General features: G+C 34.9%; 1 protein-coding gene across 1 annotated transcript; it reads right to left on the reverse strand.

The window, feature by feature from the left end:
- Nucleotides 1–468: 468 nt before the first annotated feature.
- Nucleotides 469–22,180, reverse strand: LOC134245688 (NADH dehydrogenase [ubiquinone] 1 alpha subcomplex subunit 6-like). Its single transcript, XM_062727958.1, has 3 exons — nucleotides 22,015–22,180; nucleotides 14,165–14,280; nucleotides 469–738 (listed from the first exon to the last, which is right to left on the reverse strand). Exons 1-3 carry the CDS (start codon nucleotides 22,142–22,144, stop codon nucleotides 607–609), a joined length of 378 nt encoding a protein of 125 aa, XP_062583942.1. The 5' UTR covers nucleotides 22,145–22,180; the 3' UTR covers nucleotides 469–606.
- Between the last annotated feature and the right edge of the window lie 1,419 nt (nucleotides 22,181–23,599).

Below are 23,599 nucleotides of genomic sequence, written 5' to 3' on the forward strand. Positions count from 1 at the left end.
CTTTCTCACGGAAATCCTCCTCGCCATTACTAGTGAGAATATTCCTGGTCATTAAAATGCTTTGAAATCAGTATTTTGTTTTGAGAAAAATCAAACACCGAGTTAACCTCAATTCATATCATTAGCTAAGCTGTACTTGTATTCCACAAACCACCGCACGCACATTGTATGCAGTACTTTTGTGGTGTATTACTTAATATCTATTATTGCTAATGCATAACTGTATGCCCAGTTTTAATTTCCAATGCGTATTTTGTAAATTTCAATGCTTATTTCTGCAGATTCACACTTTATCTGGAGCTCTGTACATGTACCAACTTTGGTCAAAATTTGGCCAGTGGTTCAGGAAAATGTGAAAAGTTTACAGACAGACGGACACACAGACAGCTAGATCGACAGATGGAAAACAAGTGATCAGAAATCTCACTTGACCTTTCAGCTCAAAGTGGTCTAAAGAAGAAGAAGAAAAACTTCAAGTTTGCTTTATTACTATGGAGAGAATATCTACAAACACAACACTGTTAACAATGTCTACATGTGTTTGTGAGTATAAGGGTGTGTGTGTGAGTGTGTGCGATAAATAGATATTATCCTATTTTGGATGGTTTAAGGATCATGTCCTGCATAAAACTTTCCTAAGAAATCAGTGGGTCTTGGGTTATGTGTGTCTTTGAAGTATTTCATCAAGTGAGTTTTCTGACTAAAGTCCTCCACAGCATCTAAGAGTGCCAGTTGACCCTGTAAAATACAAGAGGTCCATGGGCCACATCGCTCATCTGAGCACTGTGGCAATGATAAAAGCAAAAATCAATCCATTTTTGAAAGCATGTGGTCCCAACCTACCCCTTAAATGTAGAAGGGAGGATGATTTGAATTAACTTGAATCAAAAAAGGATGCTTACACATTTCTTTGACTTATTATAGCTTTTTTCCATTAAAGTTTTAACTTTTATTTTTCCCCACCCTATCCCCCGGAGTCATTTCAACAAATTGAATCTACACTACCTGAGGATGTTTCCTTATAAATATGACCAATCATGGCTTTGTTGTTCTTGAGAAGGAGATTTTTCAAAATTTTTCTTATATATTTCTATGTAAAACTTTGGTCGTCCATTGTGTCCCCATCCTACCCTCAGAGGTCATGATTTGAACAAACTTGAACCTACACTACCTGAGGACGCTTCTGTATAAATACAAGAGGCCCAAGGGCCTTGAATCGCTCTTCTGATAAATTGTACAATCTATCACTTCTATTTGAAGCCTCTAACTTTAAGTATCCTAAGACCCAAGTTGTATCAACTGACAAAGTTTGATGATTCTTAGCCAATTAGGACTGAAAATATTTTTAATAATAAAGCTATAAAAAACCATAAGTACATCACAGTGACCTATATTAAGATTGAAGTTTTCTGAGGACTCAAGATGCATTAATAAACAAAGATTGAAGATTCTAAGCCAATAAGTATTTGAGATATTTAAAAGTAGGTCACCGTGACCTACATTTTTGTCTACATTCTTTGAAAACCCAAGATACATCAACTGACAAAGTTTGATGATTCTAAGCCAAAAAGTACTTGAGATATTCAAAAGTAGGTCACCATGACCTACTTTTTGATCAACATTCTCTAAAAACCAAAGATGCATCAACAAACAAAGTTTAGTGATTCTAAACCAGTTAGTACCATAGATACTTAAATAAAGCCATAAAATGTAAAAAATTAGGTCACTGTGACCTATTTTTTGGACATCATTCTCCGAAAACCCAAGATGCATCAACTTACAAAGTTTGATGATTCTATGCCAATAAATATCTAAGATACTTAAATAAAGCCATATAATGTCAAAAGTAGGTCACTTTGACCTACTTTTTGGTCGTCACTCTCCGAAAACCTAAGACGCATCAACTCAAAGTTTGATGATTCTAAGCCAATAAATACCTAAGATACTTAAATAAAGCCATAAAATATCAAAGGTAGGTCACTGTGACCTACTTTTTGGTCGTCACTCTCCGAAAACCCAAGACGCATCAACTCACAAAGTTTGATGATTCTAAGCCAATAAATACCTAAGATACTTAAATAAAGCCATAAGATGTCAAAAATTAAGTCACCATGACGTACTTTTTGGACATCATTCTTCGAAAACCTAAGATGCATAAGCTTACAAAGTTTGATGATTCTAAGCCAATAAGTACCGTAGATACTTAAATAAAGCCATAAAATGTCAAAAGTAGGTCACCGTGACCAGCTTTTTGGTCGTCACTCTCCAAAAACCTAAGACGCATCAACTCACAAAGTTTGATGATTCTAAGCCAATAAATACCTAAAATAAAATACTAAAATATAGCCATAAAATGTCGAAAGTAGGTCACAGTGACCTACTTTTTGGACATCATTCTCTGAAAACCCAAGATGCATCAACACACAAAGTTTGATGATTCTAAGCCAATAAGTACCGTAGATACTTCAATAAAGCCATAAAATGTCAAAAGTAGGTCACCATGACCTACTTTTTGGTCGTCACTCTCCGAAAACCCAAGATGCATCAACTCACAAAGTTTGATGATTCTAAGCCAATAAATACCTAAGATACTAAAATATAGCCATAAAATGTTGAAACTAGGTCATCGTGACCTATATTTTGGTCGACATTTTTTAAAGTCACAAGATGCATCTGCTGACCAAGTTTGATGATCCTAGGTCTGAAGGTAATCAAAATATGCCTTTTAAACAATTTGAAAACAAATGCCTGCAAAATTCAAAAAGTAGGTCACAGTGACCTACTTTTCCATAAATATGTTTTAAGGTCCCAAGATGCATCATTTTACAAGATTTGATGATTCTAAACCTCTCAGTGTCTGAAATAATTGGATTAAATGTTTTAAAAAGAAGTAGTGATAAAGTTCAAAAAGTAGGTCACGGCAACCTACTTTTAAGCTGACGTTGTTCAAGGACCCAAGATGCATCAACTGACAAAGTTTGATGATCATAGGCCTTAAAGTGCCCAAAATATGCCTTCAAATCAACTTGAAAACAAATACCCACAAAATTTGAAAAGTAGGTCACCGTGACCTACTTTTGAGTTAACATGATGTGAAGTCCTGAGATGCATCAACTTACAAGATTTGATGATCCTAATCCTAATAGTAAGCAAAATATAAACGTTTTTATTATTTGTAAATTTAGGTCAACTTTGAAGTGACCTTGAGACCACGCCCTTTGCCCCAGGGTCATGCATTGAACAATTTTTAATCTTCAACATATCCTGATCCTTGTATGTAAGTTTGGTAGAAAATCTGCCTGCTTTTTATGGAGAAGATTTTTTAGCAACCAGTACTTTTGGTTTTGTTTTCCTGATTATCTCCCCTTGTTTAATGGTCCCAATCTTTATTTTAGTATAAAGGGTAGCCCTTGGGCCAAGGATACCCTGTGACAAATTTGACACTGATTGGCCAAGGGGTTCTTGAGTTATGGCCCATATTCTAACAAAAGGCCCATGGGCCACATCGCTCACCTGAGCACTAATGGTAGGAAAAAGTAGAAAATGGCTTTTTATTGTAAAATTTAAATCAAGTAGTCCGATGATCAATCATGGATTTGCTATTTTTTAGAATATGATTTTTAAAGAATTTTCCTATATATATCTTTAAAAACTTTGGACGGCCATTTTGGCCCCGCCCTACCCCCGGGGGTCATGATTTGAACAAACTTGAATCTACACTACCTGAGCATGCTTCCATATAAATATGATGAATTATGGCTTTGTCATTCTTGAGAAGAAGATTTTTAAAGAATTTTCCTATGTATGTCAATGTAAAACTTTGGTTGGCCATTTTGGCCCCGCCCTACCCCCGAGGGTCATGATTTGAACAAAATTGAATCTACACTACCTGAGCATGCTTCCATATAAATATGATGAATTATGGCTTTGTCATTCTTGAGAAGAAGATTTTTAAAGAATTTTCCTATATATTTCTATGTAAAACTTTGGTCGGCCATTTTGGCCCCGCCCTACCCCCGGGGTCATGATTTGAACAAACTTGAATCTACACTACCTGAGCATGCTTCCATATATATATGATGAATTATGGCTTTGTCATTCTTGAGAAGAAGATTTTTAAAGAATTTTCCTATATATTTCTATGTAAAACTTTGGTCGGCCATTTTGGCCCCACCCTACCCCCCGGGGGTCATGATTTGAACAAAATTGAATCTACACTACCTGAGCATTCTTCCATATATATATGATGAATTATGGCTTTGTCATTCTTGAGAAGAAGATTTTTAAAGAAGTTTGCTATAAATTTCTATGTAAAACTTTGGTCGGCCATTTTGGCCCTGCCCTACCCCCGGGGGTCATGATTTGAACAAACTTGAATCTACACTACCTGAGCATGCTTCCATATAAATATGATGAATTATGGCTTTGTCATTCTTGAGAAGAAGATTTTTAAAGAATTTTCCTATATATTTCTATGTAAAACTTTGGTCGGCCATTTTGGCCCCGCCCTACCCCCAGGGGTCATGATTTGAACAAACTTGAATCTACACTACATGAACATGCTTCCATATAAATATGATGAATTATGGCTTTGTCATTCTTGAGAAGAAGATTTTTAAAGAATTTTCCTATATATTTCTATGTAAAACTTTGGTCGGCCATTTTGGCCCCGCCCTACCCCCGGGGGTCATGATTTGAACAAACTTGAATCCACACTACCTGAGCATGCTTCCATATAAATATGATGAATTATGGCTTTGTCATTCTTGAGAAGAAGATTTTTAAAGAATTTTCCTATATATTTCTATGTAAAACTTTGGTCGGCCATTTTGGCCCCGCCCTACCCCCGGGGGTCATGATTTGAACAAAATTGAATCTACACTACCTGAGCATTCTTCCATATATATATGATGAATTATGGCTTTGTCATTCTTGAGAAGAAGATTTTTAAAGAATTTTCCTATATATTTCTATGTAAGATAAGATAAGATAATATTTATTTAAAGTCGGGTACATCAACAAAGAACATTAGCTCTGAAGAGCTATTTTCCAACTACATAATAATGTTACATAAAATACAACAATCAAACATAATAAACTAGAAACAGTTTTTAAAAATTACATCGATATCACACTACTAAAATATCACTATTCCTCCGTGGTGCTTTACAATGACATAGTATTCACCACATTGAAACTGACAAACCTAAAATAACTTAAACCCTGTCTACTAGTTTCTAAAAATAAAATTAGCGACAGGCACAGCAATTACAGCAATTTCCGTACCAACTATTTATGTTGGATTTAAACTGGTTAAAAGAAGTAATATTTCTAAAAGATTCTGGTAAAGAATTCCAAAGTTTTGCAGACTCATATCTAAAAGACTTCATAAAAACTTTGGTCGGCCATTTTGGCCCCGCCCTACCCCCGGGGGTCATGATTTGAACAAACTTGAATCTACACTACCTGAGCATGCTTCCATATAAATATGATGAATTATGGCATTGTCATTCTTGAGAAAAAGATTTTAAAAGAATTTTCCTATATATTTCTATGTAAAACTTTGGTCGGCCATTTTGGCCCGGCCCTACCCCCGGGGGTAATGATTTGAACAAACTTGAATCTACACTACCTGAGGATGTTTCCCCATAAGTTTCATCTTTCCTGGCACAGTGGTTCTTAAGAAGAAGATTTTTAAAATATGTCACCAAATTTTCATTAATTCCCAATTATCTCCCCTTGAATTAGGGCGTGGCCCTTCATTTGAACAAACTTGAATCCCCTTCACCCAAGGATACTTTGTGGCAAGTTTGGTTGAAATTGGCCCAGCGGTTCTTAAGAAGAAGTCGAAAATGTGAAAAGTTTACAGACAGACGGACAGACAGACGGACGCCGGACAAAATGTGATCAGAAAAGCTCACTTGAGCTTTCAGCTCAGGTGAGCTAAAAAGTTAATGCACACCGCACAAATGGCCATAGCATTAGCTCTTTGAGCCTTTGGCTCAGAAGAGCTAATAATCAATCATGGCTTTGTTGTTCTTGAGAAGATTTTAAAAGATTTTTTTTTATAATTAGTTCTATGTAAAACTTTGGTCATCCATTGTAGCCCCATCCTACCCTCAGGGGTCATAATTTGAACAAACTTGAATCTGCACTAGTGCACTACCCGAGAATGCTTCTTTAAATATATGATCAATCATGCCTTTGTTGTTCTTTAGAAGAAGATTTTTAAAAGATTTTTCCTATGTAAAACTTTGGTCTTCCATTGTGGCCCAACCCTACCCCAGGGGGTTATGATCTGAACAAATTTAAATTTATACTACCTGAGGATGTTTCCACATTAGTTTCATCTTTCCTTCCCAGTGGTTCTTAAGAAGATTTTTAAAACATGTCACCAAATTTTCATTAATTCCCAATTATCTCCCCTTGAATTAGGGCGTGGCCCTTCATTTGAACAAACTTGAATCCCCTTCACCCAAGGATACTTTGTGGCAAGTTTGGTTGAAATTGGCCCAGCGGTTCTTAAGAAGAAGTCGAAAATGTGAAAAGTTTACAGACAGACGGACAGACAGACGGACGCCGGACAAAATGTGATCAGAAAAGCTCACTTGAGCTTTCAGCTCAGGTGAGCTAAAAAGTTAATGCACACCGCACAAATGGCCATAGCATTAGCTCTTTGAGCCTTTGGCTCAGAAGAGCTAATAATCAGTCATGGCTTTGTTGTTCTTGAGAAGATTTTAAAAGATTTTTTTTTTATAATTAGTTCTATGTAAAACTTTGGTCATCCATTGTAGCCCCATCCTACCCTCAGGGGTCATAATTTGAACAAACTTGAATCTGCACTAGTGCACTACCCGAGAATGCTTCTTTAAATATATGATCAATCATGCCTTTGTTGTTCTTTAGAAGAAGATTTTTAAAAGATTTTTCCTATGTAAAACTTTGGTCTTCCATTGTGGCCCAACCCTACCCCAGGGGGTTATGATCTGAACAAATTTAAATTTATACTACCTGAGGATGTTTCCACATTAGTTTCATCTTTCCTTCCCAGTGGTTCTTAAGAAGATTTTTAAAACATGCCACCAAATTTTCACAATTTCTTAATTATCTCCCCCTGAATAAGGGCATGACCCTTTATTTAAATAAACTTGAATTCCCTTTACCCAAGGATGCTTTGTGGCAAGTTTGCTTGAAATTGGCCCAGTTGTTCTGGAGAAGAAGTCAAAAATGTGAAAAGGTTACTGACTAGGGATGGGTATCGCCAAAAATTTTGTATCGCGATATATCACGATTTTTCCCACAATATCACGATAATATCATGATATTTTTAAGAGCAGTTTTTACAATGATTTTATATGAAAAGTCATTATTTTTCTAAAAAATATGCTAGAAAAACAAAATTTTACGTTTTTGAAATTTTTATGTATATAAAATCAATTATGTTTGGACGGTAAGATGCCGTTCATTTCACTTTTTACAACATTTTTTATACTTTCTGCAATTGTAATTTGAAAGATTGAACAAATAAATGAATAATTTCTGGACTTTATAATAAGTACCTAAAAACCGGTATTTAGGTCTCCGTATCACGATACGTATTACGCAACAAAAAATCGCGATATACCGGTATACCGATAAAATCGCACATCCCTATTACTGACAGATGGATAGACAGGCAGATGGACGCCAGACAAAATGTGATCACAAAAGCTCACTTGAACTTTCAGCGCAGGTGAGCTAAAAAGGTAAAATTTCTTCAGAAGTAAAGAGACTTATTTCATAAAAAAAGGACTGTATGCCTTAGAGTCACCTAAATATCAAATGGATTTTCCGGATATCATACGACCACTTTGAGCCCAACTGGAACCAGCTTAGAAATATAACCCAAATGTTTTACACAATGAAAAACCAATTGGTCATTATCAAATCTATCATAAGCAAATGAAATATTTAAAGGCACTGTTACAATCAACAAGAAGAAAATGATGTCATGGCATTCACAATTTTGAAAGAGGCACCATTGCTTATTATAACTAATTAACTATACACTTAGCATGCTTACTTTGGTTACTTAATACTTTTAAAATACCCATTGACAGATAAGGGGACAAAAGAAAAAAACATTTTGACTAATCAGTAATATTTAGCAATAATAAGTAATGCCACTACCACACAGAAACCCCTGACCCTTGGTCCACACATAACACAATTTTGGAAAAGGCACCCTTGCTTTATATCAAAAATCTTTGATTACTACCACGAAGTAAATTTAAATTCATTCATTTTCAGTATATAAGTAGAGCCATCATCCCCCTCCATGTACCCCTGACCCAGGGGCCTTAAAAATCACGCGGAAAAATGGCCCTTGCTCATCATAGCAATATAGGAATTCATAGCTTAATACCTAGAAGCAGAGAAGACTTTTAAAGAAATAATGCATTTTCACTATATAATCAATACAGCCATGCCCTAACACCAGAACCCCTGACCCTGGGGCCATAAAATTCACAATTTTGTAAAAGGCATTCCTGCACATTATAACTATGTACTTAGTTAGTTTATTTAATACCCAGGAGCAGAGAAGAAGATTTTTAAAGAAATAGTGCATTTTCTTTATATGTTCCATAGAGCCCTGCTCTAACACCAGAACCCCTGACCCTGGGGCCATAAAATTCACAATTTTGGAAGAGGCATTCTTGCACATTATAACTATGTTCTTAGTTAGTTTGTTTAATTCAAAGGAGCAGAGAAGATTTTTAAAGAAATATAAATGTATTTTCACTATATAATCAATAGAGCCCCACCCCAACACCAGAAAAAAAACCCTGACCCTGGGGCAATAAAATTCACAATCTTGGAAGAGGCTTTCTTGCTCAGCATAACTATATACTTAGCTAGTTTGTTTAATACCCAGGTGCAGACAAGAAGATTTTCGAAGAATTTCTGCCTTTTATCTATATGTTTGATAGAGCCCCGCCCCAACACCAGAATCCCTGACCCTGGGGCCATAAAATTCACAACTTTGGAAGAGGCATTCTTGCTCATCATAACTATATACTTAGTTTGTTTAATAACTAACTGGAGCAGAGAAGAAGATTTTTAAAGAAACAAGAGGCCAATAGGCCTTATAGGTCACCTGAGTATCATGCGACAACTTTCCAATGATTGAATTTGATTCATGTTTTAAACCAGAGGCCATGAAATTCACAATTTTGAAAGAGGCACCATTGCTTATCATAATTATACACTCAGTGTGCTTATTTTGGTTACTTAATACCCAGAGGTAGATCAGGGTAACAAAGAGAAAATGCATTTCCACTTTTAATGAATTTCAGGGCCCTGGGTCAGGGCTTCTTGTGTTAGGGTGGGTCCACAGTTGAGCTCCCCATCCCACAGGAACCACTGACCCTGGGGCCACATCTTTTAAAATTTTGGATTTTTAAAAAAAATTTATTTCATCATGCTGTTGATTAATACCAAAGTGCAGATTTCAAAGCATTAAATTATTTCAGACTATGTTACCCCCCCTCCCAAAGTACCTCTGTCCCAGGGGCCAGGTAATAAACTGTTTAAAGAAGCAGGTTTTTTTGTCATAAATATATACTAAGATCATTGGCAATATATACCCAACAACAAAGGAAAAGATTTTCAAAGAATTCATGCATTTTTACTATATAAACATAAGAGCCCCGCCTTAACACAGGAAGCCCTAACCCAGGGACCCTGAAATTCAAAAATCTCAAAGAGACATCCTTCCTCTGCATAACTATGTACATAGTTCTTCAGTTAAATACCCAGGTGCATAAAAGAAGAGTTTTAAAGAATTTAGGCATTTTCACTACATAATCAATAAAAGTTCCGCCCTAACACCAAAACCCCCAACCCAGGGGTCATGAAATTCAAAATTTTGGAAGTGGTAGTCTTATTCAACATAACTATGTACTTGGTTAGTTTATTTAATGCCCATGAACAGAAAAGAAGAATTTCAAAGTATTGTTGTATTTTCACTATATAATCTATATAGCCCCACCCTACCACTAGAACCCCTGACCCTGGAGCCATTAAATTCACAATTTGAGAAGAGGCAGTCTTATTCAATATAACTATGCACTTGGTTAGTTTATTTAATGCCCACAAACAGAAAAGAGGAATTTTAAAGAAATTATGCATTTTCACTATATAATCTATATAGCCCCACCCTAGCAACAGAACCCCTGACCCTTTAATGCCCAGGAGCAGAAAAGAAGAATTTCAAAGAAATAATGCATTTTCACTATATAACCTGTTTAGCCCCGCCCTAGCTCTAGAAACCCTGACCCTGGGGCCATGAATTTCACAATTTTGGTAGAGGACTCAATGTTGATCACAATCATACCAACAGTTTGACTGCTTGATGTCCAGGAGTAAAGAAGAAGATTTTTAAAGATTGCACTAATTTTAGTGGTTTTGCCCCCCCCCCCCCAGGCCTCAGGGGGGCAGGTATCATGAAATTCACAATTTTTGTTCCTCTTCACCCATAGATGCTATATGCCAAATTTGGCTGAAATTGGTAAAGTGGTTTCAGAGAAGAAGCTAAAAATGTTCAAATGTTAACGCACGACGAACCAAGAACGACGGACGAAAACAGATAGCAATAGGTCACCTGAGTTTACTCAGAAGACCTAAAAATGCATTTTCACTATATAATCAATAGAGCCCTGCCCTAACACCAGAACCCCTGATCTGGGGCCATAAAATTCACAATTTTGTAAAAGGCATTTCTGCACATTATAACTATGTACTTAGTTATTTTATTTAATACCCAGGAGCAGAGAAGAAGATTTTTAAAGAAATAATGCATTTTCTCTATATGTTCCATAGAGCCCCGCCCTAGCACTACAACCCCTGATCTTAGGGCCATGAATTTCATAACTTTGGTAGAGGACTCAATGGTCATTCCAATCATGCTAACAGTTTGACTGCTTGATATCCAAGAGTAAAGAAGATTTTTAAAGATTGCATTATATTGATTTGAGTGATTTTGACCCCTACCCTCAGGCCCCAGGGGGACAGGGGCATTAAATTCACAATTTTTTTCCCCTTTACACATAGATGCTTTATGTCAAATTTGGTTGAAATTGGTTGAGCGGTTGCAGAGAAGAAGCTAAAAATGTTCAAATGTTAACACACGAGGCACACTGCACGAGGATGGACAAAAACAGATAGCAATAGGTCACCTGAGTAGAGCTGAAACGAATACCATTAATCAACATTCGAACATTCGTGACTGTTATTCGATTCGTATTTGAACATTCGGTAATTAAATAAAAGAGTTATTATGCCTTTTCATATACTTGCAAATCCTATTGTTTATTACTATATATCAATGTATAAGTGTGTAATAAATAAACGTCTGTTCCATGCCGTTTGACATGTAAGTGTGCATTAGGAATCGCGTGTATTTTCAAGAAAAAAAATTAGAAAAAAAATCTTTCTCAACAATCATAAGCCTCTTTACTTCTTTAAATTAGGTGACTGTATTGCATTCCGATTATGTAAAACGCCCGATCAGCAGACCAGCAGGTGCTCGCCATGTTTTACTGTTATAAAAATAAAACCAAAAAAAAAAAAAAAAAAAACGGTTCGTTTCCGGAAGCGTCCTGTGAATTTTTTAATCAATATTTAGATTTAAAATATAACATTCTCAAAAAATATACCGGTAATATAATGTATATTTTTCAGATATGATTTCTGCAATTATTTATAAATTATAAATCTGAACAATCAATTCCGTTTGTTGATCCGGAATATTTCTCGCACAATATAAATCTTTTTTATTACTTTCGAAAATCATGGCGGTCAATGTCACCCATATCTAAATTAATTCGGAGATGCATAAGGTTGCTGTATATTTGGCTTGAAGATGATTAAATAAATCTGACGTTGTGTCTTTACCAGGCCAGTAGTACCATGTGGACAAAGTTTACAACCTGTCTTATACATGTATTTGCTTTCGTTTGCTTCTTTTTCCACCTTGATCAAAAACAAGAGGATAGATCCACACCATTTATTGCATAAAATACGTTGTATTAAACATGTGACCGAATATTCGAATACAAATTTTCCATTCGAATATTTGTGAAAAACTATTCGTTCGCGAATGTTCGAACATTCGTTTCAGCTCTACACCTGAGTTTACTTAATTACATTTTCAAAGTAATTGGAAGTAATTTGTATTTGAGCCACCTTTCAATTACAAGTAAATGCATGTATTTAAACACATTTCCCAAAAAGTCATGTATTTTTAATTCATATTTTACAATTACATTTCAATTACTTTTTTCAAGTTAAAATCTTAAAATAGTTGACTTATAATGATACCCCATTTATATACCTGTGGCATGGGCTTGAGTTTGTGCAAAAAGTAAAGTTCTCATAATTGTTTAATTTGTATATTCCCCGAATGGCTACTGGACAAAACCAACAAGTAATTATCACACTCAATTAAGGGGCCTTTAATGGGTAGAGGTAGACGGTGTGTTCCCGTTTTGCACACATTTGGTAATTAGTATAGAACAACCGGTGTGAAGTGTGTTTTGATAGCAATTATAGTCTGATTTCTGTTTTGGATTTACCTGGATTTACCTGTGAATACCTGATTTAGCTTAATGTATTCTTAAGAGGTTTAATACAATTTTATAAGCATTTTATTGAAATTATATATATATTTATGGGAAAATATTTAGTTTTATTGAATAAATAATTAATATTTGTTTCATATTATTTATTATTAAGTCCAATTTCTGAAAAAAAAGAATATGTACTTTTAAATCTTGATATAATTCTGAATGAATTAAAGATATAACATATAATAAAGAAAATAGTAATAAAAATTAATTTGAAAAGATGTCATAATAAGATCATCAGATAATCAAATACATTAACTTTGTATTTGTTCTCTTATTTTTTCACTATAAGTTCATCTTTCACATACTTGCTAAGCCAAGTATAGTATAGACTATAGCAATTAAGTAATTATCTCACCTGGTCAAATTCCCGTTTTTCACACATTTTTTAATTATCTGTAATTAAATGTGTGCAAAACGGGAACAAACCAGGTAGACTTACAGTACCTGTAGTAATAATATACCAGGGGTTCATACCATATAAGTTTGTTAAGATTTTGACTTACGTAGGGTCATAAGTATGTTTTAGGCACAATCCTAAGACCTATCTAAGTACTACTTAAGTATGTTTTAAACCGTAACATAAAACGAACTAAGCTAGGTCTTAGCTAAGTCAAACTTATATGCAAAATATTTCTTACAAATCAACCTATAGTTTTTCATTTTATTTAGATATTGCTAAAAAATGATTCAGTTACATTTTAAATAAAATATTTATAAAAGTTGATGTCCTTACCTATCGGTTTTAGTTATGTAAGATTAGATTTTGTATTAAATATATATTTCTATTAAAGCAATAAGAGCTGCATGTTTGACATCGGAAAAAAATGTTGCAAATTTGTAATTGACTATTTCAATGACAGGAAAATAGAACAATTAAAAACTTCTGTTGTTCATATTTGCTATGAAAGAACTTTTTATACACGTTGATTGAAGCAAAATTGAATTATTGTCGTCCTGTACAATAATGATTTCTTATATAATACTATATTCGGTTGTACAGACATATTTCTTCTGAACCATTTTTAAACTTTATTTTGGTTTTATTGATCATAAGGGTTTAGATTACATACAGATTAATCATAATAACACATTTTACCAGCAAAATAAAATTCTCAAAAATACAGCTCATATTGCTTTAAATGCACTGAATATTTGATAAAAAAAAAAAATGCGTGGTTACAAATTGGCGATTTGTGGTTCATTGTAAATGTATGACTATTGCTGTCAGTTATTTTAATTTACACTCTTTATTAGTTATTTATCATCATCCTCTTACTCATTAACATTTTTTCTGTGTTTGAAAATTTGTGGCTAGTTTGGTTGAAATTGGTGGTTTGAAGAAGTCAGATAGTACATGTAATATGTTTACAGATGGATGGACAGATGGACAAAATGTGATCAGAGGGTATCACTTGAACTTTCTGCTCAGTCTAGCTATATACATTGTGAGTTTGGTTTGTCTTTAAAGACAAAGAAAACACACTTATTTATCTTACCTTTACAACCAGTAAATCAACAACTCTTAAATCCGTGACATGCTTATTTTTAATGAACTCCTCCCTGAGCTTTGCATAGGCTTCTTGTTCTGTGACATCTAGCTTAAACTTAGCAACTGGAAGAAGGGAAGAAATATCAACCATGCAGTTAAAAAAAAAAATTTCTCATTTCCTAAAAAGAGGCCCAAGGGCCTTGAACTGCTCTTCTGATAAATTGTAAAACCTATCACCTCTATTTGAAGCCTCTAAGTATCTATACTTACAAATTAATTTTGCAAATAAACTCCAAAACACTTCCACAAGAGTTCAACCTTATTCCCCATTTTCAAAAGTGAGTTATCTCCCCTCAAAATCGGAACTCTTCTATACTAGCCTAACTTCCGCGGACTACGCGTTGCGATTATCCCACAACATAATGAACAACTTACACGCTGTATTTAAAAATTTTAAAAGAAGGAAACGGTTTGCATTTTTTTAAGATAATAAATTAATTTATAAAGGGTCTGTCAACCTCCCCCCTTCTAGAAAGCTATACATGTACGAATTAGCCAGGCACGTAGCATCGTCTTTAAAAGTGGGGGGGGGGGCAAAGAAATATTTTTTTCTTACCTGGAAAAGTTGACAAGCAAAGAAAAACCTTGCCAAAAGTTGAAAAAGTTACTTATTTTAGTACCAGTTCCTGGTATACAATACTACATTTCCCTTGTATAACTTTACCGTAGTATAAACTGTGTGTGTGTGTGTGGGAAGGGGGGGGGGGTGGTGGGGGTGGCAACCTGTCTATCAATGAACATTTTCAATAGAAAAAGTAATATTGGGAAAAAAGTGGGGGTGGGGCTAAGGCCCTTGATTAAATCCATTGTGAATGAAAATTAAAAATCATTTATTACGGTGTATTTGTTACGGGGTTAAACGTTTACAATGCTTATATATGAAATTTTGAATTGAGAAAAGAATGTTTTCCGTTAATTAACGAGAAATACCTAGGAAATTATTGTATCAATTCTTTCCTTGATCAATTAAAACAAAATGTGTATTTTACTCGGGGTTTAGACTACACTAAAACTCAGCTCAGTATACGACATATTTAACACGAATTCAGGTCGATGCTATTTTAATTAGTCTTTCTTTGTTACATGAGCACATGAGATTAACAGTCTGACTAAAGCCAGCCCCCGTTAGTAGGTAACGAAGTGATATAGTTTTTTTTTTTTTTTTTTTTTAATTTACCTTATATCTATCATTTTTATTTAATTGTGTTTTCTTTTATCATTCTATGGTTTCTATGCTTTTGATCCACTTGTTACATTATCCTTAATATAGAATTGTAATCAATGTTATCATTTTGTAATAATTGTTCTGTGGGCCCTTGATTGGTGAATAAACATAATAGTAGGGGCTGGCTTTAGTCAGACTGATGAGATTAAATTATTCATTTAGAATTTCATTCAAAGTTTTAATATTATACACTGAATCAATTATTTTACAAATAAAAAATTCTAGAAACACGCTTAATTCAAATGCAATAGGACCTGTGTTCTAATAAGTAAAAGGTCTATGTTATGACATACAATCGAGCAAAAACGCAGTTTCTTGGTATCGGTCGCGGAAGACGAACTACTGCTGTATATGCAGCAATTTCAGAGGTAAAACTGTAGATTGACATGTCATCAGTCTCAAAAAAATTCCCAGAGATATTTAAAGAAAATATGGCTGCAGCAGGCTACATTAATTCGTAAAAACTTTATAACTAAAAATTTGTTCCGCACATTTTGTAAATAATGATGATCCGTATGCAGAACATCCACTACCGAAAATTAGCTTTTTTTTAATAGGTCTATTCGAATATGTATCAGCATTTTATCAGTAATTTGTTTCTTTTCTTTTTTTTTTTTTTGTTGGGGGGGGGGGGGGCTCACACAGCGCCTTATTATACTACTATACAGATTAATACAAATCCAGAAAGAGACTATGAGTGGTCAATTTAAAAAAAAAATACGAATCAGTTAAGATTTCTTTTTATTCACAAACACAATAACATTTTTCCATATGACAGAGTCATTACACCATGAACATATTTACATCAAGAACGTCCGCGGAAGTGACTTTATTTCTAGCGCATGCGTATTAAACACAGTAAAAGAGTTCCCTTCAGGGGAAATAACTCACCTTTTGAAAATGGGGAATTCCTTTAAGCATAATCTACACATAATCTATATTTAGAATTCATTTGAATAGTACAAAATATCATACATTTTATTAATTTATCTTATCAGAGATAACTCCAATTAATAAATACTATAGATTAACAAATAATCACGATGGTTTTAATTTTGCAATGTTCGCAATTTATCATTTTTCCGCGATATTAAATCCATTGTGAATGTCATTATTAGTTTTTAGAAACGTTTAAATGCTTATATGAAATTTTGAATTAATTCCTGAATTGATTCTTTCCTTTATTCATATAGGGTTTACCGGACTTAAAGTTACCAGAACTCCCTCTAGACTGTTCCCTATTGTGACCACTACCACTTGCCTGTTGTTGACTGTCCGTGCCATACGTGATATTCTGGCCTGTCTTGCGAAAAGGACCTTTCTTTGGAGTGAAACTACCGGTAAATGCAGTAGGTTTAAGCACTCTTCAAGTTCATTCTAGACACTACCTAGGCCTTGCTGCAAGGCTAAAATTGCAGCCATACCTGTTAGCATAGCTTTCTGCACTGAAAACAAATTGTTATCCAGGCCCTCAGCAACTTGGGATATAACAAGATTCTTATCTGAATCTAGACCTTGTTTCTTCAAATCTTTACGTTTGAGGAAAACTGGATCTACTTTAGCACAAGACATCAAAGGCTGTGTAGATTCATGTAAAGGGTACCTACTCACCCTAAACTTAGGCCGAGTCCTAACTTCACTGGCTCTGTAGCACACAGAGACGATTGCAATGACATTTTTTTGAGAAGAGTCAAAGCATAACTTAGGGGCAGATTCATCTTCAACACCCTGGATGATTGCTGAGTCAACAAAAGCCTTCTACAGGAGAGATTCCTGTAGTTGACTAGGTTTAGGCTTTCGAACACTCCCCTTTTTGGTTTTGTACAAGGAAGATACTAGAGCTTCCTTACTGTAAGGAAGAGGATGACCTTTAGTTTCTTGCATAAAGGGGGGTGAATTTGTGTCCCCTACCTCCCCTGAGGCTGAACTCGGAGTCACGAACAATAAAGAAGGTGGCCTGGGCCTCCTTTCAGCCTTTTTTAGAACATTGAGACTCTTGATCTAGTAATGAATCATCAACTGGGGCAAAAATAGAAACGTAATCTGGTTCTGAGTTACTGACAAATTACCCTGAGACTGCGTCAAAACAGTAGATAGCACTGCCATATTTTGGCGCGGAGTTGGAGCTGACCAACCTCCTGGCCCCGAGTCGCATTGTTGCAAATTAAATCACATAGGTTGATGGGATATGGGTATGGTGTGTGAAAATATCCAGGTATCTGATGGGTCTGAGGTGGCACCGGAATAAATGGTGCACCATTTTGCTGGCCCATAAACCTTGATGGAGGAAATTCGGTCTACCTTGATCAGACTGTCCCATTTTCCTCCCTTCACTGGCGAACCTGAACATTCCTGGCTTTGGGAAGCAGGTCGTTGTTTCTTGCCTCGACGCCATGTCTCCCGCTCCAGAGAGGCATCGGAAGAATCTGACAAGTTCTGAGAGATCTTCCGAAGACATGATATGACAAAATGAACACCAAAAATCTTACCAAATATCAATTGAACATGGTACTTTACAAAAGCGATGACATAATCACCGATAAATTTAGTTAGATGCAATATTTTTTGTCATTGTATTGCAATATATCAAAATATCAATATTTTTGCCCAGCCCTAGTAATTCTTTTCATTCAGCACGTAAACCAGAGCTCCTCATGCGTGTAACCAAAACATACTTTAATACTATAAATAATAAACATGGCTACAATGGATGCTAACATTCTTTAGAATAAGGTTCTTGAAGTGTTTTGTGCTTTTTTTAATACCCATAGGTAGGGTAGAGAAAAAAATGCATTTCAATCAGTAATATTCAGCAATAATCAGTAGTGCTCCATACCACACATGAACCCCTGACCCTAGATCCACACGTAACAATTTTTGAAAAGGCACCCTTGCTTATCAAAAATGTTTGATTAATACCAAGGAGCAGATTTCAAACAATTAATTCATTTTCAATCAGCATATAAGTACAGCCCCCTACTCTGTGGTACCCCTGACCAGGCCGGGACCTATATACTAACAGGGACAGAAAGCGAAAGCACATTTGGTTACCTCGGGGTTTTTTCCACTATTTAAAGCAACTGCTAATTATAAATTTGAAAAAAAAATGTGTTCTAATTCCGTATTCGTATGTAAAACGCCGAGGTTACTTTCGCTTTTTGTCCATATCAACTGTCCTAACGAGCGAGTTTGGATTATTTTTAGTTGAAATGTGTATTGAAGAGGCTCCAAGGGGGAAATTTCAGCATAAGGTCTTTAGAAGAATCATTTCTAGACAGATCCGTGGCGGTGAGTCAGTAAAATACGGCAAAATATAACGAAAACAGAGGTTGAAGCGAGGAAGGGGTCCAACATGGCGTCCTCCCTTGTGTAGTTTTATTATTACTGTATATGATTTTTTAATAAATAATTATTATACGCCGGGAACAAGCCCCTGTGAATGGACTGATAGTTGTACCTAGCGTATGCATTTAACATCCATCCTGAAATCGTTCTCAATCAGGATTTTTTTTGGGGGGAGGGGGGTTGATTGATTATTACCGTCTTCCTTGGAAGACGGTATTGTATAGTTGAAGTTTTTTACAGTCTTCGGACTATGCACTTCCTCTCTTTTGTGATTGGTAGAAAATGCATGATGAGAAAATTTTCAATTATTTCATTGGTTGAAATGCTGTTCAAGGCAAGGGAGATAACTTTCTGATTATCTAATTTTCGTACGACTTAACAATTTTGCAAGATTTCCAATCTTAAAAAAAAATGACAAAACGAACAACAAAATCAGCAGTAATTAATTCCTAATAACATGATTTTTTGTATAGCAAAAAATAAAAAAGATCTCTTTAACTTCATAATAAATAAAATTTGATTTTTATTGCTTGCAGGCTTTACAATTTGTTATTATTCTTTTCCTCTTTCTTGTTTGAAGAAGGAAATGGAATCAGCCGAGGTTTGCCGAAAGCTCTCGGCGAGTCAAAGTTTATGGAGATGACCGAGCGACAACCGTGGTAGGGCTAATACCAATCGCAACTTTTCGGGCCTTTCTGACTAGCGGAAAAACGACCTCGAATGTATATGGTAGACGCCATTACAGCCCTCCCTTTTCATTATCTTTGAAATAAATGCATGGAGACCTTTTATCTTTGGAATATGGAGTTTAACTTTATTCATAATAATGATATTACCTAAAATATACTATAGAAGGGACTTCTAACTCACTCTATCCTATGTTTGAATAAACAGGAAATGTATAAATTTTTAACATCCGATGATGTTAATACATTCGAGGTTGTTTTTCCGACCTCTGACGGAAAGACCCGAGATGATGCGATTGGGGCTAATACCAGTAAAAAGCTAATGTAGAAGGAAGTGTCTATCCGCACGACGGTCGTGCCGATTATATTCGTTATTCGCACGACGGTCGTGCCGATTATATTCGTTATTCGCACGACGGTCGTGCCGATTAGAAATCTTATCCGCACGACAATAAAAAGAGAGATAACTCCTCTAAAATATTGTGATGACTTATTGTGCACGCTGTTTTGCTTTAAAAATGGCAGTTAAATGGCGTGAAATGGCAAGTCATCATAAAAATAATGTGGCATTAAAAAAAATTGGCTTTAACCCCCCCCCCATGTAATAGGATTTTCTATCTTTTTTTTTTTTTTTGCTTGACAACTTTTCAGGTAAGTAAAAAAAAAAATTCTGGGTACACCCACGTTCACAAACGAATACCCCTCTAATATTATGTATAGAGGAGTATTTTTTGTATGGAACGGTTATCTTCAGTCTTTTAACTAAATTTTTCGCATTGAAAACATGAAAAGACAGTGTAATAAATATAAATTGTAAAATAAAAAAAAAATCAAGGGGTCATATATTAGTGTGTGGCACTGTACCTCTGGGTCTATCCATCCCATTTCCTTTTCAGACCAGATCTGCAGCTATTATACAAATTGTGCTACATGTTTGTTGTTTTTTGTTATATAACACGTACATATGAACGGTTTCGCTTTAAGACTATTAATGAAGTCAAAATGTTTTAAGAGTTCGAGTTATTTTTGAGACAATCCTTTTAAAAAGTAAAAGAGTTATTTCTACATAATATGTTGATTAAATATTTTGTCACAATATCACGCTCTTTCTTTACTTATTTATGGGAAAGACATTTCTTTGTGATAAATATAATATACAACCACTGGACCTTTTTAACCTTTCTTATATCGTAAAGTAAAAAAAAAATTCCCATATTTCAATGTTATTATTATGGCTGCAGCATGGGGAATTTTTCATTTATTAAGAGAAATGTTTAAAACGTCAATTGACTTAGATTAGAACCGTAATACACTTTTGTTTATCAGCAGAACTAGAATTATTATTATTCTTCAAATCTTTCGAGTACTGGTTTGTCATAGCTTTTGATACTGCACGTCAATTCTCGTTTTTAAAATTCCCCCGGGTGATCAATGGCCCGCCCCAAGGTACAGAATCGGCCGAAGTTGGCCAGAGAGATCGGAGGATGCTGTCGCGGGAAAATGAGATAGCGCAAAAATGGAGGAAGGGATGGATGTAAGCGACACATTCGATACTTATGAAGATTTTGAAAAAGCTTTAGAAGCCTACTGCGAAAGAGAAAATGTTCAATACACCATCACAGACAGCAAATCAACAAAAAGCGAGAATCTAAAAGTGAAAAGACCTTATGATGAAAAATTTCAATTCAGATTTGTAAAATATGAATGTAAGCACGGGCCGAAGAACAAGAAGAAAAAAGTGAAAGGACTTGGGCTTCGACCAAATCAGAGGTATAGTAATAATTATGAATGTCATTGAATTAATGTTTAGGACATATGCAACATAGTGATGAATATAATTGGAAAATTGATTTATTTATTGATTTTACAAAACATTTGAATTACAATTACATGAACAAAATATTTATTTTAAAGAAAAAGAAATATGTAATCTCTTATACGTGCATAATGTGGTATATAACCATTGGTCAGTCCAAAGACTATTTCTACGTATGCAGCTAAGTAATAGTAGCATAGTAATTTTTGCAAAATTGTTGCTTTAATTACGAAGTTTTTAATTTTTTGCCACAGTTTTGTTGTATTCATTATCATTTGTTTTACCAGTGTGCACAATAAGTTGTGGGTATTTTAGAGGAGTTATCTCTCTTTTTATTGTCGTGCGGATAAGATTTCTAATAGGCACGACCGTCGTGCGAATAACGAATATAATCGGCACGACCGTCGTGCGAATAACGAATATAATCGGCACGACCGTCGTGCGGATAGCCTCGGCCAATGTAGAAATACAAAATCAAGAAATTCAAAAGAATTATACGGCCTGATAGGTGTAGATCAGTTTACAGTAACTGTTTAAGATTGTTGCTAAAGACGGGAAGCTTTTTAAAAAAGCTCTACTTGTGATACTTCCCTCTCCGAGTCTCGAGAATTTTTCACTCATAGGGAGATACCACCACTTTGTGTTAAGACTTAAGTACACCGGTACTATAGGACCCAAGAATATAGTATACTATAAATTATAAAGAAAGGCGTTCAAATACTTACTTATTGTTGGTATTTGTTTGTACCAAGCTTTGTACAAATGAACAACTCTTGCTCTGGATTCTGCCTTATTTGCAGACAAAATAGGTTTGACCTGTTTCAGGCCACCTACGACCTTGTTTGCGGTAGCCATATTGCGCTTTTCAGTCAAGTCGTACCCAAACCGACTCGAACCCAAACCGAATCGTACCCAAAAAGTTTTAAAACTCGTAGCCAAAACAGAAGTACACTCGAACCCAAATCAGAAGTCCATATTTGATTTAAGATATACGTAGTACAATTTAGTAGTACTATCTAACGGGCATGATTTTCTAAAACTTGTAGAAAATAAATATAGCCTGGTATCTCAAGGATTCGTGGTACTTACCGATTCGTAATCAAATAAACTTTCTATGGCAAGTCAAACGTTGCAATATTCGATCTTTTCCATTTGAATTGTAAAATTTTCCATTTGTATTGTATAATTTTTATTTGTATTCTATAATTTTCCATTTGTATTGTATAATTTTTCATTTGTATTGTATAATTTTCATTTGCATTGTATAATTTTCCATTTGTATTGTATAATTTTTCATTTGCATTGTATAATTTTTCATTTGCATTGTATATTTTTCATTTATATTGTAGGAAAATCATTTGTATTGTATAATATTTCATTTGTATTCTACATTTTCCATTTGTATTGTATAAATTTTCATTTACATTGTATCCGAGGGATTGTTTATTAAACCCCCCGCTTGAAAAGCGGGAGGGTATATAGTAATCGTTAATTCCGTCCGTCCGTCCGTCTGTTACGCTTTGGGGTACCCATCTCTTATCCGCAACTCCTCTCATACCACTGAATGAAATTTGATGAAACTTTCACAGAATCTTTATTACCGGCGCGTCGATTTACCCAAATGGACCCAAATGGGCTTCTGTAGACTTTAGGACTAGAATGCATCTATACATTTAAAATAAAATTATTTATTTTTGCATTTAGATATAAATATTGTTGAATATTCAGAATAAATGAATCAAATGCCGTTAAATGTGTTTTATGTTTATAACAAACATTCAAATTATTTATTTTAAAAAATGCGTACTTTATTCATAACATCCAGGCAAATTATTTTAAAATATAAAAGTTTACCAATCGGAAAATTTCATAAAGTTATATTCTTTTTGAGTAAATCAGGCACATAGCAACAGGGGTGGGGGGGGGGGGGTGGGGGCTTGTCCCCCTTACGATTTTCCAGACATAACTTTTTGCTATATTAAAATTGTTCATTGAAAGCCCCCCCCCCCCCCACACACACACACCACACACTTTCAAAAACGATGCTACATCACTATAAATAATTAATTTATTATTATTTTATCATTAATAAGTCCATTTGGGTCCATTTGGGTCGTCATTTGGGTCCACTTGGGTTCATTTGGGTCCATTTGGGTAAATCAACGCACCCTTTATTACATATTGCCATAGTGCACCTCCTATTTTACTTTTTGATCCGACACATATTTTGGGTTTCCCGGTCACAGCAAAACATGGACTTTGCAATTATAACTATATGGAGGCGAGGGGTATCATTTAGTGAGCTCATCG

The sequence above is a fragment of the Saccostrea cucullata genome, unplaced genomic scaffold, assembly GCF_032062105.1.
Source record: "Saccostrea cucullata isolate Sc308-1 unplaced genomic scaffold, CSIRO_AGI_Scuc_v1 ctg4965, whole genome shotgun sequence".
Taxonomy (NCBI): domain Eukaryota; kingdom Metazoa; phylum Mollusca; class Bivalvia; order Ostreida; family Ostreidae; genus Saccostrea; species Saccostrea cuccullata.